Source organism: Arvicola amphibius, chromosome 9 (genome assembly GCF_903992535.2).
Source record: "Arvicola amphibius chromosome 9, mArvAmp1.2, whole genome shotgun sequence".
NCBI classification, from domain to species: domain Eukaryota; kingdom Metazoa; phylum Chordata; class Mammalia; order Rodentia; family Cricetidae; genus Arvicola; species Arvicola amphibius.
Genome location: NC_052055.2, coordinates 111,307,503 through 111,333,880, shown reverse-complemented (window position 1 = coordinate 111,333,880; position 26,378 = coordinate 111,307,503). Strand labels below are relative to the sequence as shown.

The following is a 26,378-nucleotide window of genomic DNA, read 5'->3' as shown; positions in this document are numbered from 1 at the left end:
GCAGCTATTAACATCGACACCCCAGAAAGCATCCCTCACAGTGTTACCATGGGGTACTGCATTGGCGAAAACACGGTCTTCGGCTAGGACCGACATCTTATCCCTCTCGTACAAAAGCAGAGTTCATTCTGAACTGTAGTTCTTTAGGAAATACTGGCATAAAAAAAAAAAAAAAAACACTCTGCTCACACTTACCTTCCTGTCTGTTTGAAAAACTGCTCTTCAAATTCTCGCAGGGCTTTCCGTAGCCTCTTCTTGTCAGCCCTGGTCTCCCGGAGATGGTCAAGAAGGACTGGCCTGTGTCCGGTGAAACACAATTGCCATTACTACTGAGCACCAGCCTGGCTGAGTGATCATGCCTGCATTAGATCAGCAAACTGGGCACAGACTGACTGGGGAGTGACCACGGAAGACCTTTCTGAGTAAGCGTGGCCCACGCTGTAAACGTGGCCTCAGTGCAGACGCAGCTCATAAGCCTAGGATTCCCTGACATGAACAGTGTCACTGGCACAGAGAAAGGACGGTGTGCTACATCTGCTGTGAAAAATGGTTGACAGTTACGGTGAGGTGAGAAGATGATAGGACAGAGACGGCATCTAAGGGATCCACACCAATGTCTATAAAGACAAGAGGGAAAATACTATGTCCTTAGAGCGAGGGGAGAAGGACAAAGCCCTTGGGAATGAAACTGAACCCAGGGAATGGCTGACACTCCACTTCATGGTAGAATCCACCCATCCTTTCAGAGACTGAACACTGAAGTTATAGACAGGCATTTTCTATAAGTCAAGTCTATCAATTTCAAAAATGCCCCCACCCAACCTAAATTTAGAAATGACTTCTTTACAACGACCACCCAAAGGCTGGAGAGAATGAGAGAAGAAAGAAAGATATATTCTCTTTTCCCAACAAGCTAAACATTGCGCATTGTCCTCGGTTTTACCTCACCTCCATTTGGGACACACATATAAGCATGTTAAAGAAGACCTCATGGTGTGGGACGTTACATGCAAACCAAAAAGGCCACATGATCAAAACATAAGCCAACCACTGGATAACGGGAATAGTAAGGCAAGTCCAGACATCTCCTGACTGAGAGTCATTCCAAGACAAAAGACTCACTCACTGACTGGTGGCCAAAGTCATTCCCCATCTGCAACACTATGTCTTCTGAATGTAATAAGAAAGGAAAGAAAAGAAAGGCTCTGGCCACAGTTGACCCAAAAAGATCTTACTCCTTTGGGTCCAATATTCAAAGACCAGATCTCCTTTGACACGGCTAAGGGTTACAAGGGTTACTAGTGCCAAGATACAACAGAAAAGTAGGATCAAAGTAATTGCACATCAATACTTATGACATGTGTAGGGCTTTACTGTGGCTCTTTACAGCTTTGCCTTCTGAAGTTTCCAGTTAAGCCACTTTCAGGTCTCTTCTCTGCGGGAGAGCACAGTTTAGGCCCTGAACAGATGTTGAATTGTTAATGTGCAGGCAAGGTACTCAAGCCAGGGGTTTTGAGAGGCCACGCCCAGGCTGCTCACTCACATAGTGGCCTCGTGTAAGTTGGACATGGAGAGAGCTGGTTGCTTCCCTTCTTTCTTTTCATCTGGTAGGAGGGTTCTCATAGGCTCTGTCTCAGAGTAAGTGAGGTGATCACCAACAGGAAGGCGGGACACTGGATCTGGTAAAGCAGGTTGTTGGCTTCTCTGTGGACAGTCCTCATCAGAGTCCTCTTCCTCCTGCTTGTCACAAGCAGAGTCAAATAGTCACAGAGTGTTACATGTCTCTTGAGCATTGAAGAGGACTGCAAGACCCTACAAGCCAGTAGACAAGCCTACAGCCAGTAGACAAGCCTACAAGCCAGCAGCCCATAAGGCTGCTGAGAATTGGAATAAAAACTATCAAGAGCTCTTGCTCATTTTCGTTAACAACCTAAGCTACAGTGCTTCCCAAGTTTGTCTATATTTGCTGGTCCAAGGAAGACAGACAGGCATTTGGGATACGGCCCAGGTTGCAATGTGTAGTCAAGTGGATCCTCCCTTCCCCCAGACCTCCTGTACTCCAGCTTCACAGCAGAAATACAAGCTAAAGCAAAATGCACTACAGACACCTTATCCAAAAATTGTTCCCTCGGAGCCAGAGCAGGCCACACTCAATACAGAGGATGGTAAGGATGCTCAAGTTTAGAGAGGCCTTTTAGACGGCCAAAGAAGCTGTAAGTTACTCTCCTTAACTTTTCTGGTAATTTAACAGCAAAAAAAAAAAAAAAAAAAAAAAAAAAGGTTTTTTTGAAATGTAAGAGTCATATTCCCCATATTCCCCTTTAAATTATTCTTCCTCCTCAAAGGGAACATTTTAGACAGAATTTATTGTTCTCCTAACATCCTTTAAAACACAGAATTATAAACATACTTAAGTAGATTCAAATTCATATCTATTTACTTAAACTCATATTTGCTGCTTTTTATACTGATACCTTGAGTAGCTGGAAACTGATGGAGTGGACATGTGGCGTTTCTGTCTGCCTATAAATTTATTTTTAAAAAATAGCTTCCGTTTCAGTACTTCTTTTTATTGAGATAAATTTGCTTATATCTAGTATAGTGCAATCAGACGGAACCAAAAGAATGTCTCCATATTTCAAAGAATGTACTGCCAGTTTTATTAACCACCACACACAAGAACGGAGACATTCTGTCTTGTCTAGCTATGTTAAAAATTAATAGTGCTGCACTGAAACCCATTGTGTTTTCCTGCTCACCCAAAAGAAAGGCAAAGAAATGAAATTATGTTCAGAGTGGCCCCAAGCATGCCAGTTTGGTATGCTCTAGTTCATAGCAGTTCCTGCTAGATCACTGTTAAGCACAGTACTGGGCTAGGGAAGATGACAGAAGCTTGTGGGGTCATAGTATACACAGCTAGGGAGGCCACTCGGTAACATTTGTGCTGCTATGACCTAGTGCTAAACAGCATAGGTACAAGGTGCCAATCAAGGTTTCTAAATCATGCAGCCATCTTTACTTACAATCGTTGGGATCAGGGACGGTGTTGACAAGATTTGTTTGATAATCCTGCATCGGTCATACAGAGGCTTTATGAGGTTCTTGTCTTGCTTAGTTACCTGAAAAAACATAAAATTAAATCTGTATTCTTTTATCGGACAATATTCTCCCTGCACCCACCATGTGTTGGGGATCCATCCCAGAACCTGGGCAAGCTAGACAAGCACTCTACCACCGAGCTACAGTCCATTCCCTAAGACAACATTCCAGCAGCTCTCCCCTGTCCCCAAAAGTCATGTTTTGAAACCCCATAGTATCCCAATACTTAAACAGCAATGAGTAAAAAGGAAGTCACATTTTGGAGGGAGGGTGGCTAGAAAAAAATCCCATAAAGAATGGGGTGAGTATAGAAAATTGGGCCATAAGGCTTTGTGAACAAGTCTGCAAAACATAAGCAGTGGGTTAAAGGTGAAAACCAAGACCTATCACTTTTTCTTCCAAACATCTATGCTATATGAACATTTGTGGTTACATTCACAAATACCAGCTATGTCCAGGCCTCCATTATTACACACAAAGAATGTATACTGTCTTACTAGTTAGTTCTCATAAAAACTTGAGTGTATTGAGATAAAATATTTTGAGTTTCCTACCCACACAACAAAGGGGTTAGAGTTTTAGAGTTCCTTCCACACTGCTCCAAAGACAGACAAGTATTTTTAATTGGCTCACTGAAGTTCCAATCTCAACAGTGCCAAACCTCTTAGTGTACTAATGCCTTCTGTGCCCATATGCTACAGAACTCAGCCCTACACACCACGGGAGCAGGTCACGGTTCACACAAAAATTCAATGTCTCTCTCTACTGCTTATCCACATATCTATCCAAAGTGGCCAAACCCATCTTCTTCCTAGTCCCCCAACCCCAGCCCCACATATGCATACTGTCCCGTGTATTCCTCTGCTATACACACACCCATTACGTACAGCTATCCCTCCAGTTTCAGCCAATGATTGATACTCATCAGGGCAGGGGACTGCAGGGGAAAATTCACCACAGTCACTCGTGGGTCTTTTATGGAAGTACACACGACAACAGGCTAAATAGATCTATCTGCCTTCCAGATCTTCCTGAGACTTGAGACAAAATAGCTCCCCGGTGACACTTTTGATATTCCATACCCATGGCAGCTACAAACCACATTGATCCATGCTGATCCTCCTTTTCTACGAACCTTTCTGTTCTGCTATCTGGACCTTAACTTTTCTTTGTTAGTCTTACCTGCCCAAATAAAAACTTATTGAGGCCCGAGATACCACAACATATTTAGTTTCTCACCATTATCTGCCACAATCCTATCCTGACTGTTAAGTTTATAAGTGAAAAGAACCCTACTTATTAGTAATCTCCCTCTCTCTCTCTCTCTCTCTCTCTCTCTCTCTCTCTCTCTCTCTCTCTCTCTCTCTCTCTCTCTCTCTCTCTCTCTCTCTCTCTGCTTTGCTTTTCAAGACAGGGTTTCTCTGTGTAACAACTTTGGCTGTCCTGGAACTTACTCTGTAGACCAGGCTGGCCTCAACCTCACAGATATCCACCGACAAAACAATGTACTTAAACACTGGTCTCTTTTGAAATTTGATTGTGGTTTTTCTACCTACTCTATTCCCCAGACTCTAAGAGAATCCTAGAAGGGAAAAACGATCAGGACATCTGCTGCCAAATCCTATCTTCTAGATAAAAGGTGGAAGCTGCATCCGGGAAGTCTCAACAATATGGCTGCCTAAACAAGACCTAGACAGTGGTGACACTTGTAGATAGGCCAGCATGGATGAGGGGAATCTCATATGGCTCCACCCCAAGATAGAGCTATAGGCGATTAACAAATATTGAGAGAGAATTAGTCTGCTCCCGGGATGGGCCCCCTAACTGGCCAAGTGGTCGGCCCTAAAAACATGCATATAAGCAACACTAAATGGACTTGGCGTATTGTATTTGTGTATGCGTGTGTGTATGCATGCGTATGCGGGTGTGTGTGTTAACTAAAGAAAAAGAGATCGTGAGATTCAGAGGGAGCAGGAGAGAGGCAGGGACATCGTGGAAGGAACTGAGATTGGGGAACTATTTTCATTAAAAATAAAATGTTTTATTATGATTAATAAAAAAGTTTAAAAATAAAAAATAAATAAATGTTTTAAATACTTTGATAAACAAAAATCATCAAGAATGAGAACGCTGCTTTAGAAAATGACCCGCCCAGATACTAGATGAAAATTGCAGTGCGCGTACAATCAACTCAAGTCCTCTTCATGCCAGTGCTATTACTCCTGGGATCATTGCTGATTAATCCCCAAAGAGAAATGAGCATGTGATGCCAGCCCTCATGTGGGCCTCAGACACACATGGAGAATGTTGAAGGTCCTTGATTCCTAAAACTAAAATAATAATAATAATAATAATAATAATAATAACAATTGTTTTCTGTCCCTCCCTATCCAGAGAGGAAAATGTCAGTTTTTCACTTAACACCTTGAGAGAAAGCTCATTTGTGGGGATGAAGGGGGGGGGGGGGGGGATGATTGTATTTCAAGTTGCTGTGCTTTTCTGAGAAAGAGATCACGACAGCTGTTCTATGGGGAAAGAAACAAACAGATGGATAAATCTGCTCGAGTTTTCCTAAAAAACCTCCTGACCAGGGTCAGAGAGAAAACATCTGGGCTGGCCACTTTGTGACAGTTTGAAATGCTAACTTCTCGGGATGCAATGCCACCCCTAAGGATGGGAGCCGCATAGGAAGTAAAGAATTTTTTAGCATGGCAGAGAGAGCTAGCTGCCAACACATCCGACCAAATTATGTTTGTTCGAGTTCTCGCTTTCTTAACTTCCTCTTCCATTTAACTGAAGAGCGAGGGAGGGATAAACCTTTGGGGTTTATCTGTGCATACTGAACTGGACAGCAATGCTCATCGCCCTTGACAGCTCTCTCTAGCTACTTTATGTGGACAACAGTAACTACCAGCCATATTTTACTCATTGTGGCTCCTTTAGTACATAACTAAAATAAAAAGATAGCACATTTTTGGAGTATAGGTAGCCAGCAACATGCAGAAGTAGAAACAGAAAGTAGGTTTGTTTCCAGTGATTAGCTCTTTAAAAAAAAATTAATCCTAAAGTGGGAAGAAAATGGCTGAGTGACAATATCTGAACTAACCAGGCTATGCTGTAGGGGTTCCCAGCTTCCGTATGAGCTCTGACTGTAACACCAAGGCAAGAAATTCCCCTGACGTCTGGGAGGAGGGGAGAATCACTCGCCACGGAAATTTGAATAGTTAATGTGGTTTAGGTGTACGGCAAGACCAGAGGAAAGTTATCTGTCCACTCAAGCTTTAAGAACCTGCACTTGGCAAGATGAGCTGACATGCCGCTGGTTGTTGAAGAAGCAGGGAACTGGCTAAATGCTATAGTTCTGCCATGGTCTCTGAACTCATTGTTGATAACCACTCTATGCCCACCCTATGCCTCCCTCTGGTTACACTTCTCTGGAGAAGTACCGGAATATGGTATCAAAGCCTGCACATCCCACTACGGACAGCCCCCATCTAAAAGGCCCTGGCTCTGTTGTAGAGCTCTTAGGTCTGTTTGTAGTGGCTTCTGACAGTCACTAAGCCACTCAATAGATATTTTGCTTAAAATAAAAGAATTTTGCCATTTATGCAAGGATAACTTCTAAACACTCAGGTGGGTCGTGACCCATGTGGTAAACCTCCATCTCCAAAAATATTGACATTATGATTCCTAACAAAATTAGTAGCAAAATTAGTGCTAAAGTAGCAATGAAAATAACATGATGGTTGGGTGGGCTGCCACAGCATGAGAACTATATTAAAGGGTTGAAGCAGGAGGAAGGTTGAGACATACCTACTCTGTCTTGATTTACCTGAACTCATAGAACAATCATTTAGATCTTTTTTGGAAATGTGTAACTGTCCACCAGTCATCTACTATTATGGTTTGGATATAAAGTGTCCCTCCAAAAAGGCTCGTGTGTTGTGTCTTGGTTCCCAGCTGGTGGCTCTGTTGAGAGGTGACTGGATCGTGAGGGTAATGGCCTCATCAATGGATTAATCCATTGATTAATTAATAGCCAAGTAAACTATTCGGAGGTAAGTATAGTCAGAGGATGTTGATCAATCATCCATTGGGATGTTGACACGGACCAAGATGTTTATATAGATATGGACAAGATAACTATAAAATACAACCAAGTCTCTTGGAAATCCTAGTGGCTGGGAAACCTCAGTGTGCACGTGTTCACAGAAGTTATCCACTGGCTATCGTCAAAGTCTATAATGTTGGGGGGCAGGGTGGACGGATAGGCTAGCCATATGGGAAGCGCAACATACCAGCCCGTGACACAACCACCCCTGACTTCCCTTTATGACTCAGAACACATTGGTTCTTTTTCACATGTAAAGGGGAAAGGATGAGGGAGGTGACTCTGGTCCTATGTGCGCTTGCAGAACACAAGTCCCAGAGTGAAACACTACCAAGGGACATATAGGCCTTCTGGGAGCTGGTTAGTAGTCCCGCCTTATTAAGACCAGGTCATGCATGGCAGAATAGGGAAAGTGATCACACTTCTCAACAAGACTTCCTTCCAGAGTCAAATGTCATCCATTTGCTCAGCAGACGTACATTCAGTACCTATTATGGATAGACACCATGATGCTATGAACAATTGATAGTCCTTCTGTGCAAGAAATGTGATGGATTGAGGAGGGAATTAATCTAACTTAGAAGTGACAAGGTGACAAGGTGACTGCCACTCTTACACAGGAAGTAAAGGTCAACCACGTGAGCCTCAGCTTTGATAGGGAAGGGACTCAAGAAAGCTCCCTTGGCCTAAGTGAAATGGAAGCACAGATAAGCAACAAGAGGAGGGATTACCAGGGTAAGTTCTGCTTTTCTTTATAAAATGTAATCTTTCCAGCTAAGCCCCAGGCTTAGGTAGCCTAATACCTAACTGACAACTCTATCCAGCTGTCTCCGATTTCAAAACTAAGATGCCTAAAGCTGAAATCTTTAGTTCCAAGATCTATCACTCCCTAGAAACCACAATTCTCTTCTTAGGACATGAAACCCTGACTTTATGCCTCTTCCTTCTCTATCACACTCCAACATATGAGAAAGGGCCTACACCGGTGCTTTTCTTTACCGGTGATATAATTATACCCTTGACTTGGGTTTATTTACTTCTTTTGGTGGAGCCCAGAATGCCTCCTCCTATCCTTACCACCCTCCACCAGCACACACCTCTTCCAGAAGTAGCACATCCTAGAATCACACCGCTACATCCTAGGTCCCAGCCAGCCATTAACCCATCAGGAGCTCAACAGTCTCCTAAAGGTGTGACAATGGCGGCAAAGTCCTACTCTGACAGATGGCCAACACCACGCCCTCGCTGCCGCCACTCCTGTGCCAGGAGTGGTAAGGTACCTTCACATCATCCTGGGGAGGAGTCTGGTCTCTCTTCTCCATCACCGCAGCATCTGATGTCTCTTCTCCAGAGGAGCTTGGCTCAGGACCCACAGCTTCTAACTTGCCATTCTCTCTGGGCACTGGAGGCTGTTCACAGGGTGGGTTTCTCCGGGGGCCTTTGGGGGTACTCCCTTGTTCTTCCGACAGCTTCAGCTTTAGTTCTATGAGAAATGCCGTGAGTTACCACCAGCAGGAAGGATTCACTGGGCCAGTTTAAAACAGAGCTGCTCAGGAATTTCAGTCCCTGGCAGGAGCAAGGCTAATGATGGCTTCCAGCTGGCAAAGTCAACCTTAACCATGACCAGTATATCATAAGCACTCAATCGGCCATGCAGACAGAGCCCTAGAGGCTGGGCTCTCCTAGGGTGAAGGACCTTGAGACAAGAACTCAGGTTTGGATTGCAGCAGATGTCGGGAGGAAGACACGGCCCTGATTTCCACTCTTGCCCACTGTAGCACCTGAAATTCTATGCGTAGTAGTTTGTGGGTACGCATGGTAAAAGCTGTGTATGTAGTAAGACTTCTGGAAATGCAGGTGCTTACGTCATGCATGACATACAAAGAACTGAGAATGCAGAAGAGATGAGAGACATTGGGAATTCCAGCCCCAATTTGACACACTTCACATTCTTGTCTAATGCTTTTTACCCAGAGATTTAATTTGTGTGTGTGTGTGTGTGTGTGTGTGTTCTGTTATGTGAGAGCGAGGGTCCACAGAGGCCAGAAGATGACCTCAGAAGTCCCACAAGCTAGAACTGGGTGGTGTCACAAGCAGTATGTGGGTACTAATAATAACTAAACTGGGGTCTCCTGGAAGAGGAGTAAGCACTCTTAAAACACGGGACATCTTTCCAGCTCCTAACATTAACTTCCAAAATCCAGAGCCCACCTCTTTAACAACATGGCTTTACGCAACCCTAGACAATTAAAAATAAAAATATAAAAATAATCGGGGACCTACCATGGAATTGCATTTCAGAACATTACATGGGAAGAGGAAGTCGAATAAGACCATTTATATTGATTTTTAATTATATAATATAGCTAATTTTCTTTATTTAAAATAGTTTTGTTCTCTGGCTTTGTGTTTTATTTATGTTGTTGTTTGACTCAGTAGTCTATACTTGCCTGCAATTTACTATGTAGCCTAGTCTAACAATCCCCTGCCTCAGCTTACCAGATACTGAAATTACAGGCATGAGCCTCCACGCCAAGCTTTAGCTTGGAGTTTAAATGCTGTGTGTTTTTATAAACACACTACATCATTACAGTTAAATACCATAGGTTACTCTTCTTCTCCAGTTCTTAATCATGAAATGTCCAGAAATTTGGACCAATGCCCATATATCTAAGCACTGACTTACAGAACAAAAGGAGAAAGAAAATACCTTGCATGAGTGGACAGTGACTGTCCTTGGCATTCATAATGCATCGTCATCCCAAAAGAGACAAAGGAAGAAGAGGAATAGATGCAGAGCCAGGGAGGCAGGCAAGCCGTCTGCCTGGCTCAATACCTCCAAGTCATAGGACTTTCCCTCCAGGCTTAGCAGGGTCACCCAGGCAGTGCAACAGTGGCTGGATGACTTCTTAGGCAACTTCTGCTTCCCACAATCTAGTAACCAGGGAGGTTAGAACCCCACAGGTTGGCTGGAGGCCCCAGGTCTCTCTTGTAGGAGGTTTATTAAGAGGGCCTGAATGATGTTTGGATCCAGGGGCCGTCATCTCAGATAGAGCCCCAGATGAAGCAGGAAACCAAAGCTCAGGAAGGTTCAGGAGGATGTGGCTTGCAATGGCCCCGGACATTATGCTATGATGACCGGTGGCTGTCTAAGAGATGAGACACTCACCTTTGAGCTGCTTGCGTCCTTTAGCCAAGTCATTCATCCACTTCAGGACCTCAGGATTCGAAGTCTTGTCTCCGTGTGAGGGCTGCGGGAGGGGAAATCCGAAGAGAAGGGGAGTGGCGGTGCGGGGGGGGGGAGTGAAGGAGGAGCGATGGAGGGAGAGGGTGAATGAGGGGGAAAGGAGAGAAAGGAGAAACAGGAGAGGGAAAAAAAGGAAGCCAAAGTGTTAAGCAGCTGCGCCACACAGATAATTCAGAGACACGCTGCGGTGGGAGGGGCACGGGGGCACGGTGCCAGTGCATGAAAACTCTTCATTCCTGTCACTCCTCCATGGGCCTGATTTTGAAGCATGCTAAGGCACCCAGCATTTTGACACATCCTAACCATGCCAGTGCGTCCACTGTCCATCCTCTATCACCTCCTAGGCCACCATAGCCCATCAGTCACTTCCAGGCCATACCTTCTGCCAATGGAGATGAGCACAGTGGCAGTACAAAAGCGAATGCTTTCTACTTGGCATGTGGCTCAGGACTGGGCCCTTCTGGGAAACACTCACCAATCAGAAGGCTGAGAATCCACCAGTCATGTCCTCAAAGCTCAAGAAAGCAGACCCCCATGGTCTCTGAAGCTTGATAATTGTCCTGAAAGCCAGTCTTACCAGGGAACAGACATTCCTACTTCTAAGCACTATTTAGACTTCAAGAGCCACTCAACCAGCATTAAAGTGAAACTTAATCATGCAGGTGACCTTGGGCAGATTCTTCAGCTCCTCTGTGCTCTACGGTCTCACACATTAAACATGTGAGGATTGCAGCTTCTCCCTCACAGACTTCCTGCAAGTGGACCAATATCTACAAAGAACTGTGAACAGCTGCAGGTGCACACTGAGCAACACAGAAGCTGCTGGCTCTGCCCACAAGTCACTGTCACTAGCTTGGCCTCACTAGCAGCAGACAGTGGTAGCAGTAATATTTCTACCAGGCCTTCAGAGGAATTCAGAATGTGTCTTCACTGACAAACACATGGAGGGAGACTCTGCCAATCGGATCATTCACTCCTGAATTTCTTGTCAGAGCACAAAAGTGGATTTTCCTCAAGAGAAATCAGTAGCTAAAGGTGGCTCAACACCCTTACCCTCAATGCCACAGACCAGAGTGAGTGTCTTTCAGTCAAAGTTACCATGCCAACTTAAAAGCAGGCTAAAGATGGTTTACCCCCCTCCCCGCACACCTGAGACTACACAAGGAACTTGGCTGTGATGCTTGGGTGCCTCCTGCACAGTGGTAACAGGCAAAGTGCCTGCCCTGTCAGCAGCCGGTCCTTGAAGACCCGCTTAACCCAAGTGAGATGAGCAAGTCTTCAATGACAGGCGCAAAATGACAGAAATTACATTCAATGTCAAAGGCGCTGACAGTGCTCGCGTGACAGCATTAGCTATGCATGAATGCTGTGTTCACCGTGAGAGCGCGGAATAATTCAGTCACTGAGGGGTGACACAGAAACCCACATCTAAAAATCAAGGTGAAAGGGAGGACTGAAGGAAAATCACAAGAATGTTTTTCCTCAGAAGAGGATGGACGGGGTACTACACCTTCCAGGGTGGAGCCCTGAACTGTCAGAACCATGGATAGCGACACAGGCACCCCCCAATCCTTCCTCTGGAAGACAATAAATAAATAGGGTTTAGCATTTAGTGTAGCCCCCACCTAGGGTCTCCAGAAGGAAGCACTGTGTTAGAACCCTAATAATGTAGTAGCTTAGAGCTTTGGGCTTAGCTGTCTAGCTATACTGACAGCCTAAGTTTTACATTTGGTCTCTTGGAACCCTCAGAGGATTCTCTACTCTAAGAACATATCTATGCAGGTAAGCGATGCTTCACTGGGGCTACCCCACACACAGCCAAAGGAAAATAGAAAGTACACAAAACACACCAGGGTCTTAAGTCAGTGACCAACAGAACAGGAAGGTTTTCAACACCCTCAGGATGAAGGAGGAACTGGAGATTGCATTTTATGGCAAAGTCCTTGAAAGCCTGAAATCAGGTGCAAAACTGAATTTTCTTCTTAGTTTTCTGCCCTTGGGGGAGCTTCCTTAAGGTCAGCTTCAGCTTGTGTAGAAGATGGCTCCCAAAGCACAGGCGTTCCCACACACTCACAGTAGCTTTTCAGGCCTCTTTGCGACTGGATAGAAATGTCTAGTGGACCTCAAAGGTCAGGCACTTAGGGATGATTAAGCGGAAGTAGCCAGATACATTATTGCCAAAACTATTGTAGTAGATTCATACTAAGTCAAAAATGGTTCCTAAGACTCTTGAGAAGGACTCCTGACTGGCAATGAAAAGACCTCGGTTGTCCTAACTAGATTCTTCGCTGTGTGACTCTTAGCGTTTAGTTCACCTCTCTGGGCTGTTTCTGCAGTCACTGGATAAGACAAAGCTCAACTCGCTTTGTCCAGTTCTAACATATTCTACTGAAGGTGGACATTTGGATGAACTATCCCTTTCTAGCCAGGCCTTCATTTGGCAGAGATGGAAAGACTTGTGTATCCGTGGACATCAGAGAAACCAATCTCAGCAGGAGCTGAGATTCAGAAGTCACCAGAGGAGACTGTATTAATACCACAGTCCAACTGATGGGAAGTAAAGCAGGCCTTCCACAGGGCAATTGGCTTGCCAGGCCTCTAACCACAGCCTGGACCCTGACAAACAGGGGGAGCGAGGGGATGCGCTGTTTTCTCGTTTCCTAGGATACGTTAACACACTGACTTAAAGGTCAACACTGATACAGCAGTGAGAGCTACCTCCACCAATGCTCTAGCATCTAAATCAGTGGTTCTCACCCTTCCTAATGCTGTGACCTTTTAATACAGCTCCTCATGCTATGGTGACCCCCAGTCATAAAATTATTTTCATTGTTACTTCATAACTGTCATTTTCTACTATTATGAACCATAATGTAAATATCTATATTTTCTGATGGTCTCAGGTGACCCCTGTGAAAGTATCATTTGACAACCTGCCTGAAGGGTTGCTGCCCACAGGTCGAGAATCCTCTACGCACTCATGTGTTGGAGCAAGCATAAGCTTGTGCATATGATGGTGTGGGTGTGTGCATATCTGTGCCTGCATGTGTGTGTGGTGTGTGAGTGTGAATTGTGTGTTGTAAGTGTGTGTGGTGTGAGTGTGCCAGGGTAAGTGTGTGGTGTGTGCGTATATGGGGGGATGAGTTTGCATGTGGTGTGTATGCAGGCATGTGCTGGTGTGTGTGTGTGTGTGAGTGAGTGAGTGAGTGTGTGGTATGTGAGTGTGCCAGGGTAAGTGTGTAGTGTGTTGTGTGTGTGTATGTATGTATGACTGCCTCCTCTCTTGGTTGTAAAGCTTCTCCAGAGAGAGTGAAGGATATCAGAAGAAATTCTCTAACAAAACAGGCAACTGCTGATGACTGTAATGTTGAGAAAAATAAGCCGGGTGCACAGCACAGGTGGGGATCCAGTGCAGAGTGAATGTGCACAAGCCCTTTCCCTTCCTTCTGAGACAGAGCCTATCGTGTAGCCTGGTTGGTATGGTTCACACACACCGAGAGACTGGTGAACCAAGGACCTTTCTCTCTCTCCATGGCAAACAGTGTCACACAGGTTCCCCCTGCAGGGTCTGCAAACCTCAGTCACTGTCGCAGACACAGAACAGGAAGTAGCATTCCAGAGACACAAGGCTGATGAGGATCTGTGCGGGGCTAAAATCCAAACTGCCAGCTCACACGTGTGAATGGGCTCGGAAATAGAAGCCCGTTTGTCACTCTGCAGTGTCCACGGTGGTAGCAACGACAGGCCTGTCTGTCAAACTCCCGCAGATCAAAGGCGGAACAAGCTCCTCCCAGAATATTGGGGCTATCAAAGATGGACACTAAGAATCTGTCGACACCGCCCAAGCCTGCTCATCACAGACTTCCTGCTCCAAACCTCAAGGGATAACTCACAGCTAGTCAGAAGTCTTCAGTGGGCCTGGGCTTATTCATCTACAGGATAAGGGCTGAGAAAATAGAGACATCCCTCCGCTTGGACAGAGAGGAGCCATGACTGCCGAATGAAGAGAAGCATCTGTAACATCCATAGACGGTCTTGAAAGTCAATCCAATTGCATTTCTAGAAAACTAAGCACCACTCCTTAAAACTCTCCTCTCAGTGAGGCCACGGCCACGCAGGACAGGAAGTGACAGGGGGATATCACCCACTCACCGCTGTCCCCCAGAACTTATCACAAACTCACAGGAACCTTCCGACTGTGTCCGTACCGAGAGCTTATTGGGCCTTTGAACATTTCAAGATGTCTGAGAGATTTTTCCCTATTCTATTTTATCCTAATAACCAGCTGCTCTGGGCTGCCTGCTAGAGACCCGCTATCTTTGTACAAGTCTCTGGATCTGAATTTTCTCCACTCCATCTTCACCAAGAGAGAAAATAAATATAAGCAGCACTTGTCAAGTTGACCCTGATCTGAGGCTCTATGGTTTCATGTGTGAGAAAAGACGAAGCTGCGCTGGCAACTCTGCCAACCCAGCAGAAGGACCAGGGGCTGCTGGGAAAAGAGGGATCCGTTTGTTCTCACAAGTGACCTGAGCAGGTGCCACCTGAGAAGTGATCACTCATCCACCAGGGCAGGCCGTTCTTTCATGGAAAAAAAAAAAACTGTGCCTCCCATCATTATATTCTGAAATTAAAAAGTTTCTGCATGTTGGGTCATACAGGTAAAGTTCAACACTCAGAAGGTTTCAAAATTTTTGATCCAGAAAAACCTAGTATCGATAAAGATGCTCAAAAAGACTGGGGAAATGAATAATTAAAAAGGTTTAAAAGTAAGAGTTGTAATGAGTTGAATGTACGGAGCAGAGGTCAGTTTTCTACATGTGAGAATGAGACAGACTAACCATTAAGCTCAGCTAATGATGGAGTAGGGGGACGGGTGGCCAGTGGGTACAGAGCTGTCCCCCAGCAAGGAGTAGAGGCCAAAACCAAAGGATGGAGACCCAAGAAAACAGACACACATTTGTCTGACACGATCCACACTTTCATTAAACCCTGCGGTACTTACCCGATACTTCTTTTCTTGCTCAAATTTTTCTTCAAACTTCCGAATCTTCCTCTTGAGGCTCTGGATCTGCTTCGTGAGCTGTGTTATGGTCTGGGGCTCCTTGCCATCCCCACCGCTGCACCGAGAAGAGCTTCGTGGCCTGCATGGTTACAGACAGGCAAAGAATATTTCCAGCAGGGGGCTTCAGTGAACATTGCTGCCTAAACTTTGAACCCAGGAGACGAGAGACTTCCCGAGAGCAGCTCCTTTTGTGACTAGTCTACCAGGAGCTCCCACTCATCCCTTGTGACCTCTGCCCACAGCACTGCATTGTGGGCCAATATCCTTGGGGACTTTTCATATACACAAATGTCAAAATATCAGCAGATGAAATACATTTCTCAAAGTATAGTTAAGGTCAACTTGGGACTCAGACAGCTCTGCTGAGGCTCCTCTTCAACAGCTTGTACAAGTCACACCTAATGGCTTTTTCAAGCAAGATTTAAACGTGTGCTTAACTATCCTGACTTAAGAAGAAACCTTTTCAAATGTGTCAAAAGGAACGACCCTCACTCCAGGAAATATTTCCAAGGTCTCACATGACACACAATTCCCATGCAATTATAATGGCTCATTTAGTCCCTCAGAACCATCATACATGATCTATCCTATAGGAACCCAGATGGGATAAACTCAAGAATAGTAGACGTTTTGGAGGAAAAATTAGGGACATTGAAAGAGAGTAAACTTTAGCCAAGGGAGTCTCCCTTTTAATTACACATCAAAAGTATTTGTGCAAGCTAAAAATAGTTCCTAGAACTTACTCCAATCTCAAATGCAAAGAACCATTGCAGAGTGTGTGTGGACTCCACTTCTGGTGCACAGGAAGATGCTGTTAAAATGACCAATGTGGGGGTTACATCTGACACACAGGAAGAAACTGATGAATGACAGAGTGAGCTGGGTATAGGAACCACATCTTACAATAACTGATAAAAGACTGGTATAAGGTGGGGGCAGATCTGACGTATAGATACTGCTATATCTAGTTGCCCACTCAATCTGGGGAGGACACTTTTCTAGAACCTAACAAGGAGCTGAAGGGGGAACTTTCTAATCTACACTCCATCCACTGTTGGACATGGAAAACACACTGGGCTAGTTAAGACACTCTAGAGCTGGGCGGTGGTGTCTTTAATCCCAGCACCCAGGAGGCAGAGGTAGGCAGATCTCTGTGAGTCCAAGGCCAGCCTGGTCTACAAGACCTAGTTCCAGGATAGGCACCAAAACTAGAGAAATCCCATCTCAAAAAACAAAAAACACAAAAACAAGAGAGAGAGAGAGAGAGAGAGAGAGAGAGAGAGAGAGAGAGAGAGAGAGAATAGCATTCTAGATGTTTGCATAGACACACAATTCTCAATCTACCCAAAACATCCACAGGTATCTCATAGCCTTTTCTTCCTGAAACCTCAGGTCAGCACAGAGATGGTATTCCCAACTAAAGAGGGAGAACCCTGCTTTATCACAGGGTCTCACGGCTGTATTCCATGGGCACATCTGCCCTATTTCAGAATCTCACTGAGTCAAATGTCTTTGGAAAACTACATGCAATGAAGACGGTCCTCAAAGTGGGCTTTCTTACATCATAAACTGCTGGCTGCTGGGTGGAGACGGGGCTGACTCAGGGTCCAGGTTGAACCTCTGACTTTGGCTAAAGATGGAGCACCGCGGTGACAGCAGCGGGTTATCACCGTCGGTGATATGATAGAGTAGCCTGCTGGTGCCTGTCGACTGGAGGTCTTCGGGTGGACCATCGGCGTCACTCTGCGCATCTTTATGAGTTGCCATGGGGTCTGGGGAAACAAGACGAGAGATGGAGACAAAAGTGACAGAGAGCCTTAGGCTGTCACGTTCCTAAATAAAGATCATAACATCAGTGATTACGGCGTGTATCTGCCACGGCTCCATTCTGGAGCTATACAAATCTTTCAAAACACTGTTGTGTTTGTTTTCACAAAAGCTGGATAGAAAATACTACAAGGCCAACAAGAAGGGTGTTGGAAGACTATTTCAGAATGGGTTATCCAAGCCCGCACCGCACAAAGATCTCATTTCCTGTCATTCGCATGAGTCGGAGGGGACACTGAAAGGAGCTGAGGGAATAAGATCGAATTTAGCCAAAGATACAGACTGTGAGGAAGAGGAGGGCTAACAGAATTATTTGTCAGGACAGGAGCGGAGGGGAGGAAGCAGGAAGAGAGGAAGGAAGGAGAGAAAGAGGGATGAGGAGTCAGTCTCTAAAATGAAGACTTAACCAACATGCACGATGCACAGAATTTGCCCAACAGAAACCACAGAGTTCAAGACACAGTAGCAATGCCCCTGGGCCAGTGAGATGGATCAGTGGGTAAACACCAGGCCTGAATGAGCTCTGTTCAATCACTGGGACCCACACGATTGAAGAAGAAAACCAACTCCAGCAAGCTATTCTCTAATCTCACACATATGTGGACAGCATTATGTGCACACACACAGATATGCACAGTAAAATAAAATCTAAAAACAAGAAGAAGAGGAGGAAGACAAAAATGGGAGGGAGGGAGGGAGGGAGGGAGGGAGGGAGGGAGGGAAGGAAGAAAGAAAGAAGACAGGCAGGCTAAGAGAAAAACCAGAGGTTACAAAGTAACTCCAAAATGTAGAGTTAGGAATGACTTTGTTCTGCTTCCAAAATATTATGTAACACTATTTCATAAACCAAAACTACAAACAAAAGCTGCTGCAGTACCTCCCCACAGCCGCCAGCTCTAGGCCCTGACTCTCCATGCAAACTTCTCCCCCTTTCCTAAGGTAGCTCTTTAGTTCCCCCAGGTCCAGTCCAGATGTCAGTTCCCCATGCTAACAGGAAGATGAGAGGTGGATATGCCAGCAGAGGGTCACTAAAACACGTGAGGCTGGCCTCAAGCTCAGAGAGCCACCTCCCTCTGCCTCCTAAGTGCTGGGATTAGAGGTGTGGGCCACCATAACCAGAGCAGTTTTTTTTTTTTAATTTAATTGTTTGAGGTGGGAATACATACCTTAATCCAGACCTATTAAGAGGAGAAGACACACTAATTTGGGTCACACCTTCTGCTGGCAGCCTATATAAAGGATATGGGAGAAGGAAGTGTCCTCTCTTTGACTAATTGTTCTCATTTTCGCTTGCAAATCCATTCCTTCACTAGCTTTAGAGCCTACTTCTTCCGGATTCTGGAGTATAGTAAAGACCATTGGAGACATCCAGCCATATACACTGAAGAACTAATGGCTTCTTGGACATTCCATTGGTAGACAGCCATTGTTGGATTAGCTAGACCACAGACTATAAAACCCATTTGTATGTGTGTGTATGAGTGTGTGGTTGTGTGTAATGTGCATGTATGTATATATGTATATGTGTGTATAATTATATACATGGTATTTGTATTATACCACATATATAAATACCACAATCTAGAAAGATAATACTACTGGTAATTTGGTAGAGCCTTAGCTTTTGTCCAACATTACCATTTAAATTGATTGAAGCACAATTAGTAAAACTCAGAGAGAGAAATTGGGGTTCAACCTGAAGATCTGAAAAGCAAAGCAGCCTGTCACTGGATTTTACCTCAGCCTAAGTCTGAAATGACGATCCTGCCTCTAGGAATCTCAGAATGAGACTGTATGTCCAGAGCTGTTTCCTCCTGTCTTACAAACCTCTCAAGAGATGGGATTAAAGGCATGCACCACTGTAATTAAAAGCATGCACTGGCAAATTTCTGTGGCTACTGGGATTAAATGTATGTATTGCCAATACCTAGCCTGTAAAACTGACAATTGGGGCTGTTTTATTCTCAGATCTTCAGGCAAGCTTTATTTATTAAAATACAATTGAAATGCCACTACATTCCCCCTTTTTGTCTAAAATAAAAAGGCTATAGCTAATATAAGAAAAAATATATACAATATATATAGGCTATATATATATCAACAATGTCTAGTCCATTTGCATCTGACAGATTCAGAGAAAATATCCCATATCTATTTGGTCTTGGAGAGTACAAGGTCTTACAGCTAATTTACTTTCTATCATAATTTGCTTTCTGAATCTGGTTAACTATAACTAATCTTCAACTCCCTCAGAGACCCAAGAAGCAAATAATATTAACTGAGTAGGCCAGAAGTACAAGCAAGTGACTTCAAAAAAAATGTGAATGACAGAAACAGCTGTCTGCCTGGACAGTCACCTAAGGTACCTCTTCGGACCACACACCTAGCATATCCGACAGACTTTTCTGTGAAGAAGGATATTTTGTGTATCCTCCTTGTCTAATTAGGACAGCATATTGTCAGTAATCAAAGCAGGGACAAGGCTTACTTTTTCCAAAAAGAAAATAAACTCCCTGTGGAGTTTCTTTGATGCCCATTATCTTCTCTAGAGTATATTGGTGCTGCCAAGAGAAGACATGTCTCATTATCATAAAAAAACAACAACCTAGGTTATTAAAACATCTTAAATGTCATATTCTTTTCTTAAAGAATTTTTTTATTTATTATGAGTACAGTATTCTCAGTTTTTCTCTGAACCCAAGTGGCTTGGTTTGGGTCCAGCTCTGGCCTATGTCAGTGGATAAATGGCCTCAGGAAAAAGGCTTTTATTTTTTTTTTTCACAAATTCATGCCACAAAAGGTGGAGGCCAAATGAAGCATGACTAAAAAACTCAGAGAGAGAATTTGTGGTTCAACCCAAAGATCTGAAAAGCAAAGCAGCCAGTTACTGGCTCTTACCTCGACCTCAGTCTGAAATGGTGATCCTGCCTCCAGGAATCTCAGAATGAGACTGTGTGTCCAGAGCTGTTTCCTCCCGTCTTATAAACCTCTCTAGGGCTGGGATTAAAGGTGTGCACCACTGTGATTAAAACCCGGTTTCTATGGCAAACTAGTGTGGCTACTAGGATTAAAGGTGTGTATTACCAATACCTGGTCTGTAAGGGTGACAATTGGGGCTGTTTTATTCTCAGATCTTCAGGCAAGTTTTATTTATTAAAATATAATTGAAATGCCACTATAATTGAGAACAAGTTTAATGAAATAAGTTGGCAAGTTTATTTGCGTGTATACTTGTGTAGACAGATTCACTGAGCTCTCTGCTCAAAACAGACCATGGCAGAGCTGCCATCTGGGAACAGAGCTGGCAGCCTCTTCCAACCCCACAGGGAGAAGTGTGTGGCCACCTTGAACTTGGTGGCTTTTCAAGGATCCTGAGGATAGAATGTTTGTTTCTTCCAAAGTAAGAGGGAGCTTGCCAGGGCCCATGGCATGAAATGTCATGGTTTAGAGGAAGGTGCTAGGATCCAAGAGTCTGGTAAGTCTATACTGTGTGGGGGGATTCTGTCAGTTTTGTGGCTTCCTTCTGTTTCCTTGTATCAGCCATGCAGAGCTGTGAAGAGACATATAGGCAAGATCTGCTCTACAAGCCAGCAATGCTGGAACCCCACTGACAAATGGTCAAAGGATGGACCTCATGCTAAGTGCTCATGCAACCAGAAATTCTTCTTTGCAATTTCCAAAATCTCTGTAACAAATGTACCTTAAACTTTAGAAAAAGAAACCCTGAGTTAATGTAAAACATGAGGTGGGGGGTTCCTAGAAGATGAAGGGGAAGACATCTTAGCCTGTCCAAACAACCCAGCAATGAAGTCCTGTGGGAACCCTAAGTGCTTATGAGAACAAGCCACAAACAGACAAGAGTCTTGAGACCTCAGTTCCTTCAGAACATGACATTGTTCTTGGAATGTGTTTCCAAGCTCCTCCCACTCATGGGCAGATGGGAGTTCACTTCAGATTCCTCACTATTGATTGCCGCTGTTATTCAGTTGAATGTTTAAACCATCCTTCATGTGCCTCTATGGGAAAACATGGTTTTTCCACATGGGGCTTATCTTGCTGATTATACACAGCTTGAACCCATGAAAACTTTACTTATGTGGCCTTTCTTAACCCTCAGACTATAAACTGTCTGAGGCCCTGAATAAAGTTGGTTATTGCCAAAGACTTAAGTCCACCTCATTGATGGGCTCCACCCCCGCGGGTCCCACCTCTTCCAGAGGGGTGACATTAGGTACAACAGAGCAGAAATTCTTAGTGTGACTCCTAAGCCTTTCACTGGTTGACAGAAACGGACTACAAAGAAGTTTTTAACATATTGTGTGTGTATGTGCGCGCGTGCGTGTGTGACTGAGTGTGAGTGTGTGTGTGTGTGCGTGTGTGGCCCCCACATGTGTGGCATGCAAGAGTCAGAGTATAATTTTGCAAAGTTGCTACTCTATTTCCATAATGTGAGTCCTGGGGGTCAAGCTCATGTGGTCAGGCATGGCGCCAAGCACTTTTACTCTTCGACCCAAAAAGGAAATTTTAAAATTTGTTTTCTTCACCTACTGAATGAGGAAGCTAATGATGCCTTCCTCACAAGGCTAAGAGAGGATGACATTAAGTCGCATCCTAATAAACTTCTAGCATATCCATGCAACCTATGTTTTATAGGGCGTGTGTGTGTGTGTGTGTGTGTGTGTGTGTGTGTGTGTGTGTGCGCGCGCGCGCGCGCGCGCGCGCGGATACGATTGCAACTAAGTTTTGAAATCTTCGATTTAGTCGGGAGAATTGTGTTAAAGAAGTTGTTCATCTGAATGGCTACCCATACCTATTAAGCTAATCAACATTAAATTCATCTTAAACTTCCCAGTGCTGGGCTAGGGATGCGCTTGAGGGCCAGGCATTGGACTAGCATAAGCCCTGAGCTCAGTGTTAAAAATCTCCAAAACAAACCCAAAGTTTGTCCATGCATCCTTAGTGAGACATTAGGATAAGGCATATAAATCTGATATGTGCTCTCCCTAAGAACTCTTATTTTAATAATTATTATAAAATAAGGAAGGTAAATATTATTCTGAGACCCTCCTAGGAGCATCTATGGGGTACACTGTGAGAGCTGTCAATCAATTTATGCCTCAACATCTTGGACCTCCCATCAGCGCTTAATTTCAAAGAAGAACACTGAGTGTTTGTGGAGTGACTCACTATGTCCTAACACTTGTTCTGGGAGTTTTGCACGCAGGCAGTCGTGTGAGACTAGTTTTCAGTTCCGTAGGGAAGGTGTAGAGCTAGGCTGACCCATCTGGGGGCGGTGCAGAAGGGGCGGGCTCCGACCAGTTCCTCAAGCAGAGGATGACACATTTCTGTTGCTGCAAGCTGAAGTGTCTCTGGCAGCCCACTCGCTGCACAGCAGGGAAGACAGAGCAGAGAAATAATTACCTCCAGGATATGGAGACCAGGAGACTACTTCTGATCTGGCTGCAACCCCAGGCAGAAGCAGATGTTACGTTACAGTGAGTCAGTCGGATTCAAAAATATATCTTCCTAATGTGGATTTTTAAAATCAACTCTAACGCTAAATAAATCTCCGCAAAAGCCTGAGAGGGCTGGCTCAGATCTGGCAGAATAGTCCATAAGCCAGGGGCTTGCAGACTCATTGATTTCATTCTTGGGTTTGCCACTATGGTGGGCTCACAGGTAATGTTCAGATACAGTCCAAGGGCCAAACACCAGCCTTGGCTGGTTTGGGGAGTGAAAGGAGCCTAAAGTGTGTCCACGACCTTGGTGATTTCTAAGCCTAAGAGTTCTTGCCCTGGGGTCTCAGAACAGAGACCCCATATGGGGGAGGGGGCAGTACTGCCACACACAGAAGGAGGGCTATGGAAACAAACCCAACGGTCACAGTTACCTTCATCTGTCAACTTGACACCAACCTAAAGTCACGTGGAAAGAGAGAACTTTAACTGATGTATTGGTCCAGGTGAAAATGGCCTACAGATACATCTGTGGAGCATTTTCATTGATAACTGATGGAGGAGGACCCAGCCCACCATTCCCAAGCAGGCGTGGCTGAGCTGTATAAGAGAAGTAGCTGGACACGATGTTGGAAAATCAAGCCAGACAACAGCATCTGGAGACCAATGCTCTTCCACACCCCTGCTTCAATTCTGGGCTCCTGCCCTGGTCCCCCATGACGGGCTGTAAAAGCCTAAGGTGAAATTAACCTTTCTCTCCCAGAGGTGGTTTCTGGTTAGCATTTTATCACAGCACCCGAAAGCAAACTAGGACACCAACTCAAAATATCTGGTGGATTTTGTTGGCTTTCATTGTAAGTATGCAGTACTGGAGCTTCTAAAGGAGCTAACAGGGCAGCGGGGAGGCAGGAGAGAGAACAGGGTAAACCTAGAGTCATCCGGATGTAACGGCTGCTGTAGAAGCAGGCGGACTTACTTGGTTAAGAGACCAATGAAGACAGAGGAAGGTATCTCCATGCCAAGGTGGCCAGGAGCAGCAGAGCAGATGAAAGGAATTCTGGATTGGGCTAGCAGGTTAAAGAACTATCTGCCAATTTGGCTTATAAGACTCACGTTCTCTTCCCTTCTAAAGGGTAGCTGTAGAAATGACCTAAGACAGGGACATGGCCATCTATACATTTTGAAACGCTTCCTTTGGTGAGCAAAAGGTCAAGGTAACAGTGCCTTCTTTGAACGCTAGGAAGATCATTATAAAATCACAGGGGGAAAAATTAGCAGAACTCATAGAGCCAGGTGACGTCATGGGCAGAGCGCAGGCTAGATTTTATTGCAGCAAATGTAGTTTCGACTTTAATAGTGGTGATTATCCGGCCATCTGCTCTAAAGATGATTGCTGTTATAGACAGTCTCTGCTTAAGGAAACTAGTAAGATGTCAATCATTCAAGACTCCCGCGGAGACCTGCAAAATGAACTGGGAACGTTGCTCCCACACCCTGGAAATTTTAGAAATTATGAAGACAGTCGATATTTAAAGACAAATGCAATCATCATGAGGTGGAATTCGTGAAAATAAATTCTGAGTTGGGCGAGAATGCCCACCTGTTAAATGATGATAGGTAGGCTGCGGAGAAAGCTCTGTGGGCAAAGGCATTTGCTGCTAAGTCTAAAAACCTGAATCCAGTCCCCCAGGAAATACATTGAAAGAGAGATGATTCCTGAAAAGTTCCCCTCTGACCTCCACAAGTTCATAAAGACGTGTATGTACACACACACACACACACACACACACACACACCCCAAAGTAATTTAACTTAAAAGTTAAAAATGAATAGCTAACATTTCTTGAAGATTTACCATGATTGATATATGGAGTGTTTCACATGTATTACATGTATTCACATGTATTACTCTATGTCGTTTTACACCAAAACTCAGAATAGCGTCTCTTCTGCTATTTTAAAGAAAGGAAACTGAGGCACGGAAGATTAAATAGGCTGTGCAAGGTCACCAAGCGAGTTCCTGAAGAGGTACTCGGGGCTATTATTTCAGAACAAAGCTGAGCAATAAATAATACAACAAACACATCTGGCCTTTCAAGAAGGTTATGGCCTAAATTTCATACCAAGGTTATTTAAAAACAAAACCAAATAACTGGGTCATGTTTTGCGATGAATGCAAACTCTCTTGACATATGTAGCAAAGGGCAAAGTTGAATTAACATCTTTTTGACAGACATGTCAGTACCGACGCTTGCAAACAGATCCTAGATTAATCTTATTTTACATTTTTAAAATGGTATCTAAGAATGTAGTGCTAAGTGTGAGATTGTAGGTGCTGCATTTTTATTAATATGTGTATGGCTGTCTTACTTGCTGGATGCCACATATGTTTTTGGTGCCCAGGGAGGCCAGGAAAAGGCATGAAATCCCCTAAAACTGGAGTTACAGGCAGTTGTGAGCCACCGTATGGGTACTGGGAATTGAACCAGGATCCTGAGGGAGAGCAGTCAGTGCTCTTGTCTGCTGAACTCTCTCTCCAGCCACAGCTAAGGATCATTTTCAATGACTGAAACACCAAATAGCCTCAGGTCAAGGTCTCAAACCATGGGAGGCACCACAATGGCAGATGACTCGCAGTGTGGGCCAGCGGGTGATGGAGCCAGAGGGAACTGACCCATCTGCTTTCAACATGTAATAAGCACTGAGTTATTAGCTTGATGGGAAGCAGACTCTGAGTTCTTACAGAATACACAGCTATGACAGGACAGCTGAGACAGTGACCCACACGGGCAAGAATGGCTTGGAAAATGATCCTAAAGGTATCATTTCGTTAAAATAAAAGTTTTATGCCCAAAGTTTAAAAGGCATTAATTAATTAATTTTTTTTTAACTGATACCATTGTAGCTTTCCATGCTGTTATGAGAATTGAGGACGGGGGTCCCCTGTTCATCCCATCCTGTCCCATATCCATTAATGATAACATTTGGCAGAATTAAACTACCTCTGCCCATACTCGTGCATAACGTTCTGACTTAATCCAGCAGGAATCAAGCAGCGCACTCAAGAAAGCCACAAGGAAGTGCCTGCGGGCAGCTCTGATCAGAGAAGCTAAAATGACTATGGGGACAAAGAACTAAAATAGACAAATTAAGCACAAATCTGGGTCTTGACGCTGCCACCCAAGAATAGATTTAAGCAGTCAGTTTCAAAACAAAGCAGTTATAGGAAGTGCACACAGGCTACCAACTTAAGTTCAAGATCGAGAACATTTGAAATATGAGGGCTTAGCTGGGCTGGCTGGCAAATGCTAGTGGGGAAGAGCTTGTCCCAACCTGTCCCCTTTGTTCCCAGTCCCTACCTGTGGCACCTGCAGGAAGTTGCACTGCCTCTCCACAGTTATCTCCTCCTCTTTACCCCAGGGATCATGATGAAACCAGCCTCACGTGGTTATTGAGAGGATAAGATGGAAAAATTATTCGCCCATTGGAAGCAAGCAAAGAGACCACGGGTAGTCCTTGTTGCTGCTATTCACTCAAATTCTCTATGGCACGCTTCCAAGCCTGAGCATTGGC

At 44.5% G+C, this 26,378-nt stretch overlaps 1 protein-coding gene across 3 annotated transcripts in view; it reads right to left on the bottom strand.

Annotated features, from left to right (window-relative positions):
- The window catches only part of Fam13c (family with sequence similarity 13 member C), a 95,290-nt gene that overhangs the window by 4,031 nt on the left and 64,881 nt on the right, over positions 1 to 26,378 (bottom strand). For 2 of the 3 annotated variants that reach the window (XM_038342830.1, XM_038342828.1), the window contains 7 exons: positions 17,084 to 17,294; positions 15,463 to 15,601; positions 10,380 to 10,461; positions 8,491 to 8,693; positions 3,024 to 3,119; positions 1,544 to 1,740; positions 196 to 297 (listed from right to left, as the gene is read on the bottom strand). In XM_038342830.1, the coding sequence (XP_038198758.1) occupies positions 196 to 297; positions 1,544 to 1,740; positions 3,024 to 3,119; positions 8,491 to 8,693; positions 10,380 to 10,461; positions 15,463 to 15,601; positions 17,084 to 17,294 (1,030 nt within the window). The remainder of the gene's footprint in view (positions 1 to 195; positions 298 to 1,543; positions 1,741 to 3,023; positions 3,120 to 8,490; positions 8,694 to 10,379; positions 10,462 to 15,462; positions 15,602 to 17,083; positions 17,295 to 26,378) is intronic. The other variant, XM_038342829.1, reaches the window with a different exon arrangement.